Here is a 21,128-nt window from a genome sequence, read left to right on the forward strand (position 1 = left end):
GAGCTTCCTCTGTAAAGCTGGGGGTGGGGCAAGTCAAAACCACAGGGAGATCCACCTCACAACCATGGGGATGGCTACTATAAAGAAAGCAGAAATGGCATGCGCAGGCGAGGGTGTAGAGAAGCTGGAACATTCGTGCACTGTTGGTGGGGATGTGAAATGGGGTGGACGCTGCAGAAACCAATATGGCGGCTCCTCAAGAAACTAAAAATAGAAATACTTCAAAATATATACCCCAACGAACTGGAAGGAGGGTCACAAAGAGATATTTGTTATGAACCCAAGTGTCCATTGATGGATGGACAGATGAACAAAATGTGGTCTAGCCCTACAATGAAATATTATTCAGCTTTGAAAAAGAAGAGATTGACACACACTCCACCAGGGCTAAACCTTGAAAATAAGGCAGTCACAAGAAGCCAGGTAGTGTAGGATCCCACTGATGAGGTCCCTGGAGGAGTCAGATCCACAGACACAGAGGCAAATGGTAGCTGCGGGGGCGGGGGCGGGAGGGGGAGATGGGGAGTCACGTTTAATGGATACATGGTTTCAGTTTCGCCAGATGAGAAGGAGTCTGGAGATGGGGGGCACAATGTGAATGTACTGAACACCACTTAACTGTACATTTGAGAATGGCTAAGATGGTAAGTTTTATGTTATGTGTATATCACCACAATGAAACTTTCTTTTTCCAATGGGGCAGAAAAAATGGGGAAATAACACAGAACTCCCCAAACTGTCATTGGTTTGAAGTAAGAGAAGTGAGCTGCTGCATCCAGGCTCTGCGGGATGGGCCTGTCCCCCTCCCACCGCCCCTTGTCCCTCTCTACCTCCCCACCCCGTCCCGGGCCCTGGACAACCTGCCTGGCAGAGCTGGGCTCTCTCTTACTCACGGGGAGATGGCCCAGGACTATCACACCCTTCCCCCAAGTGTTCCTGCTCTTCCTCCCTCTCCGGGCTCTGCTGCTCCCTTGCCTCTGTGTCCTGAGGCAGCCGGCTCCAGCCCCGGGCTTCCCGGGGTCTGTCTCCACCCACACCTGGGCAGACCTCCCCTTTGCAGACTCCCTCCTCAACTGCTCTAAGTCAGGAGGGCCACCTGCTTCCTGTGGGACTGATGCAGCGCTCAATAAAACTTATTTTCCATCCCTCTCTTCCTGCAGACCTCAGTGTCTGTAAGCGAACGGCTCACCTGCTCATCAAGGTACAGAGTCCAAGGTCAGAAAGAGGCAAACTCAAAAGGACGGTGGCCGAGTCTGCTGACAAAGCCGATGCGTGTCAGCAGGAAGTGGGCAGAGAGCACCCCATGCCGCCTCTCCCACTCCACAAGCCCTCCCTCCCAGGTTCCGCTCAGAGTGTAAACAGCTCCTCCAAGTGTGTAACCTGAGCAGCGGTATCTGCGGCCCCATCTGACTTGGCAACAAGGGCCTATTAATCTGCCCTGTACCCGGGGGCTCAGCTCAGTCCTCCAGATACGTCCACAGAACTCTATTTATTCTTTTCCCTCTCCCTCCTAGAAGATAAAAGGTCTGGCAGGAAGAGAGATTAAACTGAAAACTAATACAAATGAACCCGATCCATCTCATGGGCACTCTGATTTGTACTAAAAAAAGAGAAAACAAAAAGTGGTTTGGGAAGGATTTGCTCCCTCACAAGGCTCTGCACTGCAAGCTTGCTGAGAACTGTTAAAATGTAAAGAGCAGGTCTGTCCCTGACAATCCATAAGCAAAATCCCTTTAAAAGATGCTCCTCCTGGTCCTCAGACAGGAGGGCTCCAAGATGCTCGTCGGAGGGGCTGGGATGTGGAAGATTCTTTTGATAAAGGAAACCATCCCATAAAAGTTTCAATAGCTTTTTTCCTCCCCTTCAGGGATGCCTCTTGCACCTCTGATCTCGAAGCTGAAGGAATTTTGGTATTCCTCAGCCAGGCTATTAAACAAACTTCTACCCCACATGGGCATCACTGATCTTTCTCTTGGCTTCAAGTGCTCAGAATCCGCAAGGAGTTAATCACTCCTTTGCTCTGTCGATTGGTGAAAAAGCGGGCGGTTTTCAATCGTCACAAATGTACTGGAAGCTTTTTGATTTCCAATAAAAAAGAGCCTTACCATGTTCTCAGTTAAAGGTATCTGAGGAAGGAAAAGAGTTTTTCAAAGAAAATTTTCATTGCCAGAAGGACCAGAATTACTACTGACACCTGATGTCTGTGTGGCAGCTTGCAGTCTGGACGTGAATTCACAGCTGTAACCATGTGAATCTTCTTGGGGAGGAGGTATGTACGAGAGGAAAACCCAGACTCGGAGGTATAAATAACGCCCCCTGGCCTTACAGGCCACCACTTCCTAGACTTGGGAGCAGACTGAACATCACTAAAAGAGCAGCTGGGCCTCCAGCGTCTCCCTGCGGGGGAAGTACCGAGCAACACCCAGGCAGCACTGACATTCACACACACACAGACACACACATGTGATCTAAGAAAACACACGAAACCAAAAGCTGATGCAAACTCATTCTGGTCTCTGGGCAATTAAAGAGATGCAGGAACAATTAAATGACAACACGAGGAAGCAATCGGTGTGGGACATTCTGCAGGACAGACACCCTGGTCTCTGCACGAGATGAGAGCAGGGGAAAGGGATGTGGGGCTCTTGTCAATCAAGAGACAGAACCACCAAAGCAATGGATGGACCTTGTTTGGATCTGGATTTGGATTCAAAAGAATCAACCATGAAAAGTCAATTTTTAAAAAAGCATTTGAAGATGACACAAAGAAATGGAAAGACATTCCATGCTCATGGATTGGGAGAACATACATTATTAAAATGTCTATACTACCCAAAGCAATCTGCACATTTAATGCAATCCCTATCAAAATGCCAACAGCACTTTTCACAGAGCTGGGACAAACAGTCCTAAAATTTGTATGGAACCACAAAAGACCCCAAATAGCCAAGTAATCCAAAAAAAAAAAAAAAAAAAAGCAAAGCTGGAGGCATTACAATTCTGGACTTCAAGCTCTATTACAAAGCTGTAATCAACAAGACAGTATGCTACTGGCACAAAAACAGACACATAGATCAATGGAACAGAGAATGCCCAGAAATGGACTCACAACTATATGGGCAACTAATCTTTGACAAAGCAGGAAAGAATATCCAATGGGAAAAAGACAGTCTCTTTGACAAATGGTGCTGGGAGAACTGGACAGCAACATGCAAAAGAATGAAACTGAAGCACTTTCTTACACCATACACAAAAATAAATTCAAAATGGATTAAAGACCTAAATGAGAGACAGGAAACCAGGCAGCAACCGCTTTGAAATCGGCCATAGCAACTTCTTTCTAGCTATGTCTCCCAAGGCAAGGGAAACAAAAGCAAAACTATCAGGACTACATCAAAACAAAAAGCTTCTGCACAGCGACGGAAACAATCAACAAAACTAAAAGGCAACCGAAAGAATGGGAGAAGATATGTGCAAATGACATATCTGATAAAGGGTTAGTATCTAAAATATATAAAGAACTTATAAAACTCAACACCCAAAAAACAAAGAGTCCAGTTAAAAAAATGAGCAGAAGACATGACCATTTTTCCAAAGAAGACAACCAGATGGCCAACAGACATATGAAAAGGTGCTCAACATCATTCATCATCAGGGAAATGCAAATCAAAACTGGAATGAGATATCATCTCACACCACTCACAATGGCTAAAATCAACAACATAAGAAGTAACAAGTGTTGGTGAGGATGTGGAGAAAGGGGAACCCTCATGCACTGTTGGTGAGAATGCAAACTGGTGCAGTCACTCTGGAAAACAGTATGGAGGTTACTGTTAAAAAGTTAAAAACAGAAATACCCTATGATCTAGTCATTGTACTGCTAGGTATTTACTCAAAGGATACAAAAATACAGATTCAAAGGGGCAGCTGCACCCCGATGTTTACAGCAGCATTATCTACAATTGCCAAATTATGGAAAGAACCCAGGTGTCCATTGACTGATGAATGGATAGACAAGAAGTGGTATATACATGCAAGGGAATTTTGTTCAACCATAAAAATGAATGAAATCTTGCCATTTGCAACAAGACAGAGAGAGCTAGAGAGCATAATGCTGAGTGAAGTTAAGTCAGTCAGAGAAAGACAAATACTGTATGATTTCATTCCTATGTGGAATTTAAGAAACAAAACAAACGATCATGGGCAGGGGAAGAGAAAAACCAAGAAACACTCTTAACTATAGAGAACAAACTGGGGGTTGCTGGAGGGGCGGTGGGCTGGGGGTTTGGGGTAACTGGATGATGGGCATTAAGGAGGCACGTGTCCTAAGGAGCAGTGCGTGTTGTATGGAAGTGATGAATCACTAAATTCTACACCTGAAACTAATATTACATGTATGCTAACTAACGGAATTTAAATAAACACATAAAAAAAGCAATTCGGGACATATAAATATGGACTGAGTATAAGATGATTACATCTTGTAATCCAAGGATTACAATCATCATTGTAATCTAAGGATTACAATCCTTAGATTACAATTTAAGGATTACCATTAATTTTGTCGTGTATGATGTCATTTAGTTGAGCTATTTACTGAATCACTTAAGGTTGAAATGACATAATGTCTGGGATTTCCTTAAAAATACCCTAGGCGAAACAAAACAAAACAAAACAAAAGGTGGGGACTCGATGAAACCAATATGGTAATATGTTGGTGGTGTCAAAAGTGAACGCATGAATACCTTTGTGTATGTGTCACACTTTTCATAACAAAAAGTTTCTAGAAAGTGACTGTTAATCATAACATGGCCAGCATTGAGCATTATGACCGTCTTAAATCGTATGTTTGGTAGATGAAAAATGTGATTTCACTGATGCTCTTTGCCTTGTATTTTTTTATATGAATGAGAATGAACATTCTTGCATTAAAACAACTTCCCCTAGGTTACAGAGCAAGTTAAGTGGAAGATTTAAGATGCACATTTATTATTTTCTTAATTCTGATGCTGTTTTGGCTACAACAGTCTGCATACTGTGTCTCCTAAAATGTAAGCTTTAGGTTATGATAATAATAGTAATACGCATAATAAATGACACCCATTTATATAGCCACCCACAAGATAAACTCCATTATATTGATTTTACTCACTGTTGGATCCTTTGCACCTAGAAGAGTGCCTGACATAGAGCAGGGGCTCCATTAATATTTGTTCAGCGAAAGTACCTGCCATGTCCTGGGCACTTGGGGTGACTTTATATGTACACAGTTAACCTTCACAATAACCTTGTGGCGGGTATGATTATCCTCTTGTTCATATGAGAAAAGGAGACACAGAGGGATGGAACCATGGATCGTGGTCTGATCTACCTGGGTAGAAACACCCAGATAAAGGCAGTGTTGTTCTTTCGACTTCTCCTTACTGGTCACAGTTAGTACTCAAGCTTTCAAGTCAAGAGCTTAGTCACAGAACCGGAAGCACAACTATGCTCTTGGCCCAAAGCTTCCAAGAGACTCAGCCATGCCACACTCATGAGAGGCTCTCCTTCTGCACACCAGCTGTTTAGACACCGAATGTAAGTACTCTGGGCTTCTTAGGAAGATAATGCACACTCAGGATGGGTGAGAATCTAAGCCTGGGCACAAATTAAGTTGCACTTCCCACTGGTTAGAAGGCCTCTGCAGCATCAACAGTGGTAAGGCCTGCTGATGGCACGCACCCCCGATATGAAGGGATGGGAATGGTACTTTGCTTCTGTGTTCTTCCTTTTAGAAGTCCAGAATGCTGCTCTAATCATCAGGAAAACATCCCCAAATCCCAACCTAGTGATGTCCTCCTACAAAGCACCTGACTGGCACTCCTCAAAACTGTTAAGGCCATCAAAAACGGAATGTCTGAGAAAGTGGCCTGCCAAGAGGAGCCTAAGGAGACAGATGGTTATGTGGTGTGGTGTCCCGGCTGGGATCCTGGGACAGAGAAAAGACAGTCGTAAAGAACTGAGCGAATCTGAATAAAGCACGGACTTTAGTTAATAACAAACACGTCAGTATTGGTTCATTCATTGTGACAAACGTACCATACGGATGGAAGATGTTCACAAGAGGGGAAACTGTGTGTCGGGCTTTTGGAAATTCTCTATCTTCACAATAACTCTGCAAACCTAAAGCTGTTCTAAAACAAATCCAAAGAGAAGAAGAGGCCTGTCCATTAGTGGGTTGGTGTGGACCAGGCAGGGGAGGGACAAGCTGGGGCACGCAGTGTGGGACCGGGGCTGGGAGGCCCTGTGCGCTCCGCGGGACAGGAGAATGGAGCTGGGCGTGTGAGCTCACACAGGGAGGCGCGCACAACAGGCTCAGAGCGAGTTTCAAGCCACTGCCACTGTTCCTGACGCTGGAGCCCAGGACGATGGGGCCGGCTTACTGTCCCAGGTGCGGCTCACTTCATCTCTCAGTGTTTGAGGGCCTGGCGTCTGTGGGGTGGAGGGACAGCAAGGGGCTGTGTCCTCCGCAGCTGTAAACAGTAGTCGCCGACTGCCCTCACGGTAGGAGGCTAGCATCCACTCTGGAAGGCGCAAGGACGGAGGGGCCCTGAGCTCTCAGCCTGCATCTGCACTGGCCCTGCCCGAGGCCCCACAGAGACCCTTCCAGTTCTGAATAGTTTTCCCTAGTGAGAGCTCCAAAACGACATCAGCCATCCAAAACCTGAGTCCACCCACAGAACCACATGCCCACTAAGTAATGCGAGAAGGTTAAAAAAAAAAAAAAAAAGATATATATATATAAAATATATATATTAATTATGTATTAATTACATATACAATTACATATAAGCTTTATATACATATGTAAATTATATATGTATATAAAAGACATCACAAAAAATACATATTCACTAACAAAAACTTGGAAAATAGAGTGTGAGAAAAAAATGAAACAAAACAGGCACAGGTGCATTCTACTGCTTTTTAAAAACCATTTTCATGACTTTTCAAGTGCTTTGTGTAATTATTTTCAAGTTTTTCGGAGACCACTCCTACCGACATTTCAGCGTCCAGCTCAGTGAGTCACTGAAATTAATCTGGTGGGATGATCACCGTTTGCGTCTTGACATCCAAGTGCCCTGAAGTTCCCATTGTAACGTGAACCGAGAAACGAAATTTCAAGGCCCCAACAACAAAGCATTTCCACCTCCGTAGGTTCGGCTGCTGGGGCTGAGAGCTAATTCCTGCTCCCAAGCCCCTAGTCCTCGCCAGGTGGAGTGGGGACTCGGAGGCAAGCTCAGCCGGCGCTACAGAACAGTGTCTCTCAGCTCATTCAGAGCTCGTCTGGACATTCAAAGAGGAGCACAGATAATAACTAGCTCTTCAAAGGGTAAAGAAGACTCTGGTTACAAACTGTTACAAGACCGAGAGGACTTGACTTTACAGTAGTGCTACAGCGTCCTGCTTGGCTGGTAGACAGCACATTGGTAGGATGGGCCGTGCTCGCAACACAAGATGACGAGGTCCCCGGGATGGACCAGACACCATCGAGGCATCACAACTATCTAGGATGAATGAACTGAAGCACAAGTTTGGAAGAATGCTGTGACCTGACCCTGGAGAGAAGCCTGAGATCACGGGAAGAACGGCCACAACCCGCAGAACTTCCCCGGCCTGGGAGGGAGGAAGCGGCAGGGGACCATTCCCTACCAAAGACAAAGCCCCAAGGAGCAGAAGGTTAAAGTATGGTTTGGTGTCCCCCACTTGGGAAGGGCTTTCTCTGTTGCTGACGTCATCGGAGCAACAAGAAAGTGTGCAGGGCCAGAGGGAAAAGGCACAAAGCGTGGCCTTCAAAGTCTAGAACGAAAGCGCTGAGCATTTGGGGAATTAATGAACCTCCCTCCCCCCACTAGGGAACGTGGCCAAAGTAAAGCCAGCAACAGCCTTTGGGACCTCACACTTTTCATGTCCAAGGGACTGGGGCCTCTGTACTATAAGACCCCAGAGGTGCCCGAGGCTTGGGTCCACAAGGGGACACGCACTCCCGGTCAAGCTGTGGGAGCTGAAATGGAGAAGCCATCTGCTTCAGAGAGGTGGAGAGAAGACAGGGGGTTGGGGAGAGGGATTGGACAAATCCAGAAGTGTAGGGGAACGGGGCAGTGGGCAGGAGCCATATCATGATGGTGGCGGGTGCACCCCACACAATGGGTCAGACTTTGGAGAGCTCGAACCTTGGCTGGCCGGTGGCCGGGCAGAAGCAGGCAGCGCTCTCTGCGTCGAAGCTGCCCCAGCCTCAGGGCAGACACATCGCAGGGGCCACACTGCATCGGCACCGAGCAGGCTAACCCGGGCAGGAATTTACACCAGCGTGTGCGACGTGTTTGGAAAGGGCCCACCACAGGCGAGCACCAGCGAGGGCTCCGGGGGTGACCTCAGGCTCTGGGCCCACCCCTGTGTCTTGCCAGGGGGCCAGGAGCCGAGAGGGCGAGAACCCCCAGCCCTCCAGCTCAGCCCCTCTCTGGGCCCACGGCACAGCAAGATAACAAAGATGGGCAAGTACCTGTGACACACTCTGTCTTCCTGCACGGATTTTAAAATGGGAGCAAATGCCATTAATGTGAGGTTCAGTATGCAAAAGCCCCAAGAAAAATGAGCTGAGACAGAAAATACTTCCTAACAACTCGGAGGCTGTTAGATACCTGTGTGAGCTATGTTTCAAAGACAGCATTAAAACGACTTGAAGCCTAAAGACCAAAGTCTCTGCAATTCGGGCAAAAGCAAAACAGCTCAAAGCCCATTAGCTTTGAAGCATGTAATCGCAAGCGGGGACGAAGACGTTGAGCATATTGTGCAGAGCCAGTCAGGAGCAGCTTTCACTCGGGCGCAAATGAGCTCATGGAGAGTGGGGTACAGGACAGCTCACGGGCCCTGGCTGAGAAGGCTCTGGACCACAGAAGAAAGAGCTGAGCCACATGGCTTAGATCATCCCTGTGAAGGACGACGGGCCCTTCCTGCCTCCCCAAAGATGCTGGCATGGGGCTGGGGAGAGGCCCTGGGCCCCAGAGAGTGCTCCCCAAAAGCTAGTCGTAGACCAGCCGCTGATAGAAGATGCCCTGCTCAAGAAAGCTGTGGCCAGGACAATGTTCAGGCCCAAGGAAAGACACAGGCCTATGGGAAATTGCCACCTGGACCCCAAAACGTCACCTCGGACTCAGCATGCTCCAGCCAGGTTAGCCGATGATCCACCCAGAACAAAGCCCCTCAGTGGGCTTGCAGTTCCCAGGCCCAGCCCCTGGGCACCCAGTTGTCTTTGGCGCCCTTCTTTCCAGGGAATTCAATCACCAATTCAGAATAAGCAACCTTCCTGCTCACTCCTGCTGTCTCTGAACCTCACACCAGGACAAAGCTGCTTGCACACCCTGCTGGGTCCGTCTGCCGCGTTTAAGCTGCTTTCTTGTGGCACTGCTCAGTGACCTTGAATGGCCCTCTGTGGATAAGGACTGTGGTCTGGCCTCACTCAGTCGCTCAGTGCATGTGCGCGTGTGCATGTGTACACATGCAGAGAGAAAGAGAGAGAGAGGTCTGCTGCTTTTAAAGATTTAAACACCTGAAGTGAAAATATACATAAAATTGCATATAAAATTAAAATAAAAAATAAACAAATCCAAAATCATTAAGGAGGAGAACACAGTGCTGAGCACCTGGGAGGACTTAGGTAGTCCAGCTAAGCACTCAGTTTAGCTCTGGGTTTACCAGGAGACCAAAGGGAAAAGTGACGTGCTGGACGGCAGAGTTTGAAAAGGAAGCAGCTAGGTTGCTCGGGAGAAACAGGCATTGTCTGGGTGGCAGAGACGCCCACCGCGTGGCTGCCTCCAACCGAGACACAGTGAGACATGCAGAGGGCTGAGACACGCTCTCCCAACCTCGCGCGTCTTCTAGCACATCTTCAGAAAAGAGCAAGTATGGTATTAACTTACGGAAGACAGTGTTCCTTTCCAAGTCAAGGAAAAATACATTAATTTGGAGTTTGAGGCTCGGGAACCTGGCATCATGATGGTGACCACGTCCCTCAGTGTGTCACCTCTGAACCGCGGAGGGCAGGACCTCAGGAATCCACCTCAGGGCTGTGGAGCCGAGGACATGCATAGGAGGAAGTTGTAGAGTATTGCTAAATGGAATATTGTTATTTTAGGAATAATTGGCTTAGAAGAAATTTTCATAAAGGTATTTTAAAAATCGGGGCACCCCAGGTGGCTCAGTTGTTAAGCATCTGCCTTCAGCTCAGGTCATGATCCCAGGGTCCTGGGACTGAGTCCTACATCAGGCTCCCTGCTCAGCGGGGAGCCTGCTTCTCCCTCTGCCACTCCTCCCTGCTTGTGTTCTCTCTCCCTCTCTCTGTCAAATAAATAAAATCTTAAAAAAAAAAGATACTTTAAAAATCCTAAGAACCATGAATGGGAAGAATGTACTAGATCATGAAGAACTTGTTTCAAATCAAGATCCTGTTCATTTATATGAACTTCAGGAACAGGCTGAGTGGGGAAAGAGGCCTGCTGAGTGCTGGTTCTTGCAGGTAGAGGACAGACTGAGAAGGGCCATAGGGGAACCTCCCGGAGGGTGGAAACATTTTGTACCTCATTTGAGGTAGGAGCTATGTGGTGTATGTGTATTTGTAAAAACTCACTTAAGATCTCTGTGTTTCATGATATGCAAATTATATATCAGTAAGCAACCAAAGATCAGTATCATACATAACAGTAAACCCCTGGTAGGTGTTCCACTGAGATCAGGGGATGAACAAAAGACTCGCTACTATGCTAATTATTCTTTTAAATTATTCTGGCCAACCCTGTAACATTAAAAAAAAAAAAAAAGGAAACAATAAGTTTTTATTATTTGGAGAAGATATGATTGTCTACCCCAAAAACTTAAGAGGATCAACTGGAAAGTCATTAGAATAAAAAGAGAATATGGAAAGTGGCTGCATAGGAGACAAACACCCAAACATCAGGACTGTCATGAGATTCCAACAATGAGCTAGCTGCAAGATGGAACAGAGAGAAAATCTGAATCTTAGCACAACGTTCACACAGAAATGTAGAGCCTGTGAGTGTAAGCCTGCAAACTTCCCTACATATATGAAAAAGGAGCTAACGAAATGGAGAGGCAGGTTATTTTCTAGGTGGAAGGACAGAATCTCCAAGAAGTCAGTTCGCATAAAACTCATCATAGGTTAAACATCACTAAAACGTCAATGGGACTATTTCTGAAAGCCAACAAAATAATTCCGATTTTTTTCCAGAAGAATAAACAGGTGACAAGAACGAGCAAAATTCTGAAAAGATGAAGGAACTTGCTTTAGCAGCTATTAAAACACATTTCAGAGCTAAAACAATTAAAATAGAGACCAGGCAGAAAAACAGATGATGAATCAATGGGTCCAAATAAACCCCAAATAGACTTTTACAGAAACGGGTCCTCTTCATGTACAAAAAAGGAAAAAAAAATCCATAAATAAATGGAATATTCAGTGAATTGTGTTGGGAAAATGAGGGTCATCTAAAAAAATAAAAATCATATATCAGAATTTCCATCTAAATTCCAGATGAATTTAAAAGTTAAATGTATGAAAAAGTAAAGCTTTAAAAACAAGAGGAAAACTTACAAGAACTTGTATTTTATGCTTGTGTTGAGCTATCCAACCAAACATACAAGTAATGGGAGAAATCACAGAGGAAAAGTTAAGAGATTTAACTACGTAAAAATCAAATACTTCTGTATATCAAAAAGTAATACACAAAAATTAAGAGTAAAAAGCAAACTGAAAGAATACGTGTCACACATGACAGAAAAAACCCTAAGGCTTTGATACAAAAAGAGAGGAAAGGAAACTGACAGATCATAGAGAGGAAGCACAGAAAGCCAAGGAACTTGAGAAAATGTGTTCAGCAGGACCAGTACTCAAAGAAATGCAAAGTAAAAATCTTCCGAATGGAGACATAGGAGAGTATCTTTGCAAACTTGGGAGGAGGAAAAATATTCTTACGAGTTTCTTTCTAGATATTTTCATGTGTTGGTGTCCTGCCTTCATTGTGCCCCCAGGGCCTACTTTGCCTGCTGGGTCATTCAGTGCTGCTGGAGCAGTAGACCTGGGTCAGTGCCCTGCCCCCCCCAGAAAAGATGACCTGGGATAGCACACCCCCCCAGAGCAGGAGACCTAGAGACAGCACCCCACCAGAGAAGGCGACCTGGGACACCAGCCCCCACCCCCCGCCCAGAGCAGGAGACATGGGACAGTGCCCCCTAGACAAGATCTGGGACACCACCCCCCTTCCCCCAGAGCAAGATCTGGGAACAGTGTCCCCTGGAAGGGGAGACAGGGGACACTGCTGGGAGGAGATGCTACAAGGAGTTGACTAGAGACAGAGAGGCAGGGACGGGGAGAGAACTATGTGCGCATGGATCCACGAGCCATGCCTTGTTGCTGAAGTGTAACAGGCAAAGTAGTGAATGGCTGGAGATAAATCTGGAGAGGCAGGTGGTAGGTGGATGATGAATAGCGCTATGTACCACACTGATCAGCCTAGAATCTATTCTTTTAAGCAATGAAATATCTATGGTGGAATGGGGGCTGGCCGTGTGGCTAGAAGACAGGCTAGGGGCCGGTCTCCACGCCGTGTGGAGCCCTACACACTCTGGGGGAGCTGAAGGAGATCATAGAGGAACTCGGGGCTCGCACCCAGCCCCGCCGCGGGCCCTTCTCTGAGGGGCCTCTGAAGGGTTTCTAGCGGAGGGGGGAGGCTTCACTCGGGCACATGTGCACTTTGAGGGCTCCTGCTGATGGCTCGGGGAGGGCAGAGTTTGGGAGGCTAACTGGAAGGACTTGTGTGATGGGGTGGCAGCCAGCTGGGGAAAAGGGCCTGCAGGAATGGAGAAGGGCAATGGGTTGGAGAAACATTTATGAGGTAAACCTTACTATTTGTGGGGGACAGAGTCAAAACAATGTCTGGGTTTTTAACTTGAGAAGGAGCAACTTCGGGGGAAACATGATGAGTTCTGGCAGTCTGAGTTTGCTGAGCCCACGGGATAGCTGGGTGAGGGTGTCTGAGGGACATCTGGTTACGTGCGTCTGGGGTCCAGGCCGAGGTCTAGGTCACAAACACGTTTTAGGGAATGGCAGCACACGGGTGACAGGTGAGCCATGGTGGCACGGGCTCACTAGCTGGGGGGCACAGAGGAGGTGAAGACCGTGGGCCGAGCAAGCAAAGTGAGGAATCCCGGCATTTTAGGGGAGGAAACGAAGTCTCCAGACGAGTCACAGGGAATGGCTCGAGGGATGGAAGAAGAAGCGGTGGGATCCAAGAGGGAAGCAGGAGTCAAGCCAGGGGAACACGGTGCTCTGGGTGGCGGGAGATCGAGAGCGCGGGCAGAGGTGAGGAGGAGGAGGAGGTGATTCTCTGGTGAGGCGGAAAGAGCCAGGAGGGAAGGAGAGCAGGAAGGCAGAGGGTGCCGTGTATAAGTCCTGGCAGATGTGGGACAGAGGGGCTGGCTTTCAACTCACAAGGGACTGTGGTGATTCCTTTCCGTTCTCTGTGCTTCGAGTAAGCTCTAGATTTTTATTAGTGAGCATGCCTAACTTTAATAATAAAAATTACAAAGTTATCTTATATTTTAATTCAATTCAAGTATTTTAAAGTGTGATGGCAAAACCACACCCACATCTATTAAAAAAATGAAGAGAAACGAAGCCCGGAGTTTTGCGTCAGGGTGCTTATTACCTGTGACTGCTTCCCGGGGGACACGCACTACGGTGTAAAAAAAAAAATTCATAGGAAAAGAGACAATCTTTACAGCTGGTGAAAGATCTCAACTATTCTATTTTAGCAGTGGAATTAATGCCTTAGTGCAGCTCAGAGAGCGCAGGCAGAGGGCTCAGTTTGAGGATTAGATTAAGGATTGCCTCTCCCAACAATCAGGGTTATCGCCAAAGCTCGTTCAATGAGTGCATGTGTTTCTAATACTATATGAGGCCAACTCACTCATCCGAAAGGACACATTTTTTAAAAGGTAAAACCATGGCTCTCATCCAAATACAAAATGGACACGCGCTAAAGATTTTAGGTAGCTCATTAATTCATGAAGGAACCAGTAAGATGCTCCAACGGTATCAAAAGGGAATTTGTAGCGCGCACTCTAAATGAATTTACAGATAGACACAAACCTGGTTAGTAACTACAGGGTGATAACTGGTTACTGCAAGAACCACTCATAACCCAGACACGATTTATTTGCATTTCTATGGAGGAGAATTATTTGCATTACTCTTCAGTTCTGTACGATCCACGGAGTTGTGGAACAGCTTGAAAGCAATGACAAGTGTGGGTCTCTACAGAGGCAGATAGACCCGAAGGCTGCCGGATGAGACGCTGGGTAACGTGGGTTTGATCTGTCTCTGAATCCACTTCAAAGCCTCCCTCGGTTTCTTCTCCTGCCTTGTTATCATAATCATCTCAAAGAAAGATTATTCTTGATCCAATTCAATGAGCACTTAAGAGACTGGGCCAAATGCTCTAGCTGTTCACCAGAATTCTCGATCAGTTTGCCGCGTCCTTGCTATCAGGCCACAACAATCAATGCCCGTGCTCTCTTAACCCAGGACCCCCAGGCTCCCCTTGCCCATGGGCCCTGTGGGCTCTCAGCCCCCCAGGCAGTTACCTCGGACCAGGCCTTTGGACGCTGCTGCCCTCTTTGAGCCCCTGCTCAGTGAAGAGAAGTCTCACGCTCCACAGAGACGCAGTCCTCAGGGTGCCTGCGAGGCCCAGTGTGCTCTCCGGAGAGGGTTTCGCCTCCAGGCAAGTGCATGGACAAAGGCTTAGTGGAAGCTGCAGAGTTCTGTTTCATAAAAGCTCTGGAGAGGTCCTCTGGTAATGGCTGGTTTGTGATGAGGGCAGGTGCTGCACAGGGCCTGCCCCCGCCGTGGAGCCACGCCAGTTTGGCCCCTGCAGGAGTCACGGTTTCCAGGAGAACGGCGTCTCGCTCAGCCTGCCAAGAGCAGCTGGTTGCAGAGTGTGTCCCAAGGAGCCGGACGGATGGACTGCTGGATGGAGTTAGTTAGACTCGTCCACTTGCACAGTGTGGAGGATAGGCCAAATACAATTTCCATTTTAGTGTACTGCTGCTAAGCTGTTCTTTCCGACCATAATTAGCCAGCATATTCAGCTGTTTCTTAAGGGCTCTGCTTCCTAATAAAAATAAAAACTAGATCCTTGGCCCAGGGGACAGAGCTGGGCTTCCTGTTTGCTGTGGCAGGAAGGCGGACAACTGGCAGTACTGTGAACTGTTTCGGCAAAGCCCACAGACGTATTTTGCTCAGTAGAAATTGGAATCAGCCCAGAGATAACCATCTTATCTGCTCTAGGTTCTTCGTGTAATAATACTTCAAGCAATAATAGTAATAGTGTAGAATACTCTAGATTCTTCGATATCACAGTCTCTGAAGAAGAAACAAATGGGAGTCGGAGCCAGCTCCAGAAAGGTCCAGTTGGGAGAATCAGATGCTAATGAGGGACTAACGATGCTCTTAGACCCTTTCGCCATGACATGAAGCGACTGAACGCCCAAAGAGAGGACCCGTGTGTGCAGGCTCTCTACTGGCTGTCACAGGTACAAAGAGAATTGGGCCCGGGCCGCCCTTCAGGGGTTCATGGTCTCGCTGGAAGACACACTTGTAGACCAGTCACTATTATACACGGCACCAAATACTCAAGGGGAAATACATATAATGGTATCAGGACCCCGAGGAGGGAAGGAGGAAGGCTGCCTGGGCATGATGGCGGTGTGGGTCAAGGACAGGTATGGAGGAAAGGCATATTTGAGCTGGGACACCAAGAGCGAGGGAGAATTTCCCCATGCGTCTGCATTTCCCCACTGCACCTGGCAATGTCTCGGCCTAGCCCCCTGTTGTCTCCATAGAAGCCGGCTGCTGTCGCCGTGACTCAAGGCTCACGCTTTGGGGCTGTTGTGGATGCTGCTCCATCCTCTGCCTGGCCCATGTCTTGGGGTCTGTCCCCTTTGAAGGCCTCTGCCTCATGTCCTGGCCAGTCCCCCTCGTACCAGGCTCCCATAGTACCGGCACAAACCTCGGCGGGAGCTCGTTACGTGGCAGGACGGGGCGATGAGCGTGACCTTCTCCTTGCAGTTAATGAGTGGAGACTGATCACCCCAGCTCTGCATCCCAGCACCCGGCAGAGCGCCTGGGCTGAAGCAGATGCCCAGTCAGGATTTAGTGTTGGGTGAGTGGACGCATGGGTGGAACGGATGATTGCACAGGAAGCCTGTTTCCTACTCGGGCAAGATGTCTGATTGGAAGAACCAATCACCCACGCAATCTGTTGAGAAAACAGTGGGAATGGCGTTTTGAAACAATGTCTTATTTTGGTAACCTGAGAATGGTGGAGCACTTGTCTTTTGGGAGAGGGTCTAGGGCCATAGCCCGAGTCCATCACAAAGGGACTCTACCAGAGAGATTTGGTTCAGTTCACTTGCCAAGTGCCCACCGGGTGCCAGGGGCCGAGGATACAGAGATGAACGAACCTGGTCCTGGTCTCAAGGATGCGGACGCCCAGCGGGGACCGTGTCTGTCTGAATCCCGAGGGCAAGAGTTCTGCTCCTGTGACGCTGTTTCCATACAGACTGACGTCAAGCCCTATGGTTCTTGCAGGCTGTATGACCACGACGTCCTCAGGAAACCTTTATCTTCTCAGAAAGGTTATTTTAATAAATAATGCCGATGCCTTCTCCCTTTGGCCAGAGCTGTTGAGCTGAAGCTACGAGGGACGGTGGCACGCAGACCAGTTTCCATTCACTCCCCACCCCCCAGTTTGAGGAAAGAGACCGGATGGGCCGTCAGAGGAGTCCACGGGAAAGGGGAACCAGGGTCCGGACCTCAGGCACCTGGTTCTCAGACCGAGCTCAAAACCAAAGCCGTCATAGCCAAGGATGTAAATTTAGAAACCCTGGGGAAGGGACTAACATCTTGCTCCTGGGACCTCCCTCAGCGGACTGGGTTGGGAACCGCCCCACTCGAGTGAAGGCAGGTTCACAGAGTGGGTCCCTTTCAGCTCCGCAGATGGGAACCAAAGTGAACCATCGTGGGTTGGCATTCACCTCAGGGCTGCTGCCAAGTGCCGTGAGGAGACTCTGCCCCGCCAAACGTCTCTGTGGATGCCTGACGCTCATTAAGAGCACAGGCTGTGGAGGCGGAGGGCCCCGGGGGGAACCCACCGCCCCCTCCTACCGGCTGTGTGACCTCGGCCCGCGGCTTACTCCGCGCGTCGGCTGCCTCTGCTGGAAAATGAGCGTCACACAGGGCCTGCTGTGGTGCGAGCATGTGATGATCAGAGGAAGGATCGCTCGTACGAGATGAGGGGCAAGTATGAAAGATAATTAGGAGAGACTCGGAGAGTGAAGTCACTAATTACAGGACGAGCGGACGGTCGGCAGGAGCGTGAGCAGAGCTGTGGGACACCCGCGCCTGCAGAAGTGAGCAGGGCCCACGAGCCACGTGCACTTGTGCCTGTGTGACTCGGGTTTCAGTGCCGGGACCCTGAGAGAGCTCCATTCCTAGCTGTCCTGAACAGGGACCCGTTTATAATGACAATGGCACGAGGAGACAAGCTGTGGACCCCATGACGTGGCCTGTCACAAGAGCCCAGCTCCCTGTGGTCTGGCTCTCTCCGCCATCGGGGAGGCCCGGGGAGAGTGCAGGATCACAGGGGAGATAACATAATCAGGGAGGGTGGCAGGGCAGGTGACACCACTCAGGCCCCAAGGACGGTGGGTTTCATTCTAAGGCCTGTGGGGTGTACCCAGGGAGGACACGTCCTTCGTATTTTAAGATCAGTGTTTTTGCTTCTGTCAGAATGCTTTGGAAGAGAAGAAGAGTAGAAGCAGGGGGACCAGTTAGAGGCTGTCCTGGTGAGAGCTGGAGAGGGGAGCAGGGTCCAGCATGTCCTAGGACACACCCCAGCAGGGTGGCTGAGCTGCGGATGTGGGCGTGGGGCCAGGCGAGGAAGGGAGGCGTGCCTGTTCTTGGCCTTCCAGTTGGAGCAACATAGGGTGCCATGGGGCTGGAACTGAGACTTGAATGCCCCCACTAACGTGGTGAGGATCATCAGGGTTAAAAGAACTTGAAATCACAGTTTGAAGAATTCACACGGAAGCGTGTGTGAGACCACAAGACAGAGATGGGGAGGGACGATGCTCTGTGGCTGACTCCGGAGGTCCAGGGAAGGATGCTGGAGACTAAGAACTCTTTTCAGGGAAAAGATGGCCCTTGAAATCACAGGGATGCGCATGACTTCCTAAGAAGAGACTGCAGGGGGCAGAGAGGAGAGACGCTGGGGAGCCTGTCCCGTGGCCCACAGAGAGAAGGGAAGGAGGACCAGTGGGCCTGGAGCAAAGCCAGAAGATGCTGACGGAGGCCAAGAGGTGGAGGAAGGGCCGGCCCCGGAACACTTAGCCCATGTCTGCGCCAGAGGAAATGTGTGAAGACGCTAACTAGTATTGTCCTTGGCTCCCAACCAGCCCCAGGTGCAGCATTGTTCCCCAAGCCCGAGTTGGCCCTGGGGACGGTGCTGAACGGGAGTGTGCACAGCCTCCCTGTGGGGCCTCGGCCTCCAGATCTGGGCTCTCACGGGAAGACTCCAGGCTTCCTTCTTGTCCCTCACAGGCTCCCATGTCACCTTCTATCTTTCCTGAAGCTAGAGCTGGGGTTTTCATTGGAACTCCGTAAAGCATCAGTAGCATCTTCCTGGTCGTTTGGGGTCTGAGCCAGAAGTAAGGGTTGAGGGCGTTACGTGTGCAGAGAGCAATCTGATTATCGTCCAAGGTGACGACCTGACTTCACTACTTACTGTTCTCAGACAGCTCCACGATGTAATAGAGCACCGGGCTGTTTCCATCAAAGGGTCGAACCCAAGACAGCATCACGGCGTGGCTGTGGGAAGAGTTCAGGCTGGCCAGCAGGTTCTGAGGTGAGTGAGGCAGTTCACTTGGGCACAAAGGAACAAAAAGAGAAGAGAGTGCACATCAGACTTGACAGTTGGCCTGGTCCTTACACTGCACAGGCCTGGTGGGCAATGTTTGGAAAATGGAGAATATAAAATATGCCCCAAACACGAATACTGACTGCCCCCCCAAACCCTTCCCCCTTCACAATGTTGTTTTTTCTACCACAGAAATTTGATCTGATCCTTCTGGTGGAGATTACTCAGCTGATGACTCCGTACCTTCAGTCGGGTGGGGAGGGTCAATTTCTACACAGTATGTTATTTAACTGAGAAAACTCGGTCAGCAATTAGTTCTTACAACCCGAACCTGTTAATGGAAATGCAGGAAGCTGTGTAAACAGGAAAAGGCCTGGGAAATAAGACTGAATACGAAAGTTTGGGATGCTAGCATGTGGGATCACCAGCCGAAGTGCCGGCGTGTATTCCTGGAGAGCGAGGCTGGCCCCTTACCGACAGCATGGGGCTGTGCTGTCATTCTGTCTTCTGCTGGGGAACAAACAGGGTTTGGGGGAAGAACTCAGGGGAACATGGAGAAAACTAACTAAAACGCCCTGGAAAGAGTGAATAACACATCAGCAGGGCTAGAGAATGGAAACACAATGAAAGCAAACAAATACTGAAAAGTGTTTACTGAGATTTACTGGTGACAAAGCTTCAAAATCCAGCTGCATGGTTTCTACCAGCAAGGGTCTGCCACCGTATAATCCTAAGGGGCCCCAGGTTGGGGCTTGACTTTCCATCTCACGGATCCAGGAGCGGCACCTTGTTCTGTGGCAACCGTTGGGAACAGCTTCTAGAAAGGTCTGCAGTAGGTGCTGGGGGAGGGGTGCCATGTGGACCTGAGTCACCCACTCGATAGTTTTTGGTCTCTCATAGACATCAATTACTGCTGGCCCACATAGGTCAGCACAAAGGGCCATAATTATGCTTGATATTTTTAATTTTAAAAGTGTACTCATTACACTGTGAAATTTATTAAGCCGTTAAGTGCTTGCAGCTACCTAAGAAACATGGCTCTCTCTAACCCAGGCATACCATTAATATACAAACTAGTATTTCCAGTGTAGACTGAAACTTGAAATTAGTACAATAAAGAATCAACTTGAGCCTGAAATGTTGGCTTGTTTTCTCTTTAATTGTGAGTTAGGTTTTAAGTAAGAAAGGGAGCTGTTTGTTATTTCTCTTTGAGTTCTCCAGTAGCTGATTCTCCCTTAAATTCCCAGTGAAGACCAATCTGAAGGGAATGCCAGGCTAAAATACCTATTCTTCTCCCATGCCCCATTTCCTATTGATATCGGTTTGTTCTGAAACCTAAACCAAAGTTGTTGGAGGAGTCCCACCTGAACACAAACTGAGATAAACTTGGGTAAATATGTCCAAATAAGACTGTGTTATCATAAAGAGCTGGTCTGGTCTTTGTCCCAGGTTCCTGAGGTAGAACTCTAAGCCCTTGGAAGTTCCTGAGGGACTGTCTTAGCTGTTCGTGGGGGGCCTGTTGGCCCACACCTGAGTTTATGCCAACAACGACACTCATGGCGGTCCCTGCAGACTTCTAGGAGGGGACCCGCCATGTTGGAAAGACCAACCATGTGGTTAGAGGGTTGGGTCTTTGAGCCAGTGAAATCAGCCAGGCCTTCTGATCTCCTGGAAGAGGAGGGGTGGGAGCTGGGGACCAAGCTCAGTCATGTGGCCAATGATGACACTCCAGTAAAAACTATGGACACAAAGCTCAGTTGAGCTTCCTGGTCAGTCATCACACATCTGTGTGCTGGGAGAACGATATCTCCCAAAGATGTGGAAGCTTTATGTTGGGGACCCTCCCAGACCTTGCCCTGGCCTCTCATATGTCTGGACCTGATTGTATCCTTTATAATAAGACTGAAATCCTAAGTATGGCACTTAACTGAGTTCTGTGAGTTGTTCTAGGCAATCATCCACCCTGTTGGGGTCGTGGGAAGCTCCAGATGCTAGTGAGTTGGTCCGAGTCACGGGTGGCCTGGGGGCCGTGGAGCTGCAGCTGGTGTCTGAAGTGAGGAACGGTGCCCTTCACTTGTGGGGTGCGTGCTGACTCCAGGG

General features: G+C 48.6%; 1 protein-coding gene across 3 annotated transcripts in view; it reads right to left on the bottom strand.

Moving 5' to 3' along the window:
- The window catches only part of SDK1 (sidekick cell adhesion molecule 1), an 893,742-nt gene that overhangs the window by 189,888 nt on the left and 682,726 nt on the right, over positions 1-21,128 (bottom strand). For all 3 annotated transcript variants that reach the window (XM_073886319.1, XM_073886318.1, XM_073886320.1), the window contains one exon: positions 18,897-19,033. In XM_073886319.1, the coding sequence (XP_073742420.1) occupies positions 18,897-19,033 (137 nt within the window). The remainder of the gene's footprint in view (positions 1-18,896; positions 19,034-21,128) is intronic.

This window comes from Callorhinus ursinus, unplaced genomic scaffold (genome assembly GCF_003265705.2).
Source record: "Callorhinus ursinus isolate GAN/ISIS: 27379988/994484 unplaced genomic scaffold, GSC_fseal_2.0 scaffold70, whole genome shotgun sequence".
NCBI lineage: Eukaryota > Metazoa > Chordata > Mammalia > Carnivora > Otariidae > Callorhinus > Callorhinus ursinus.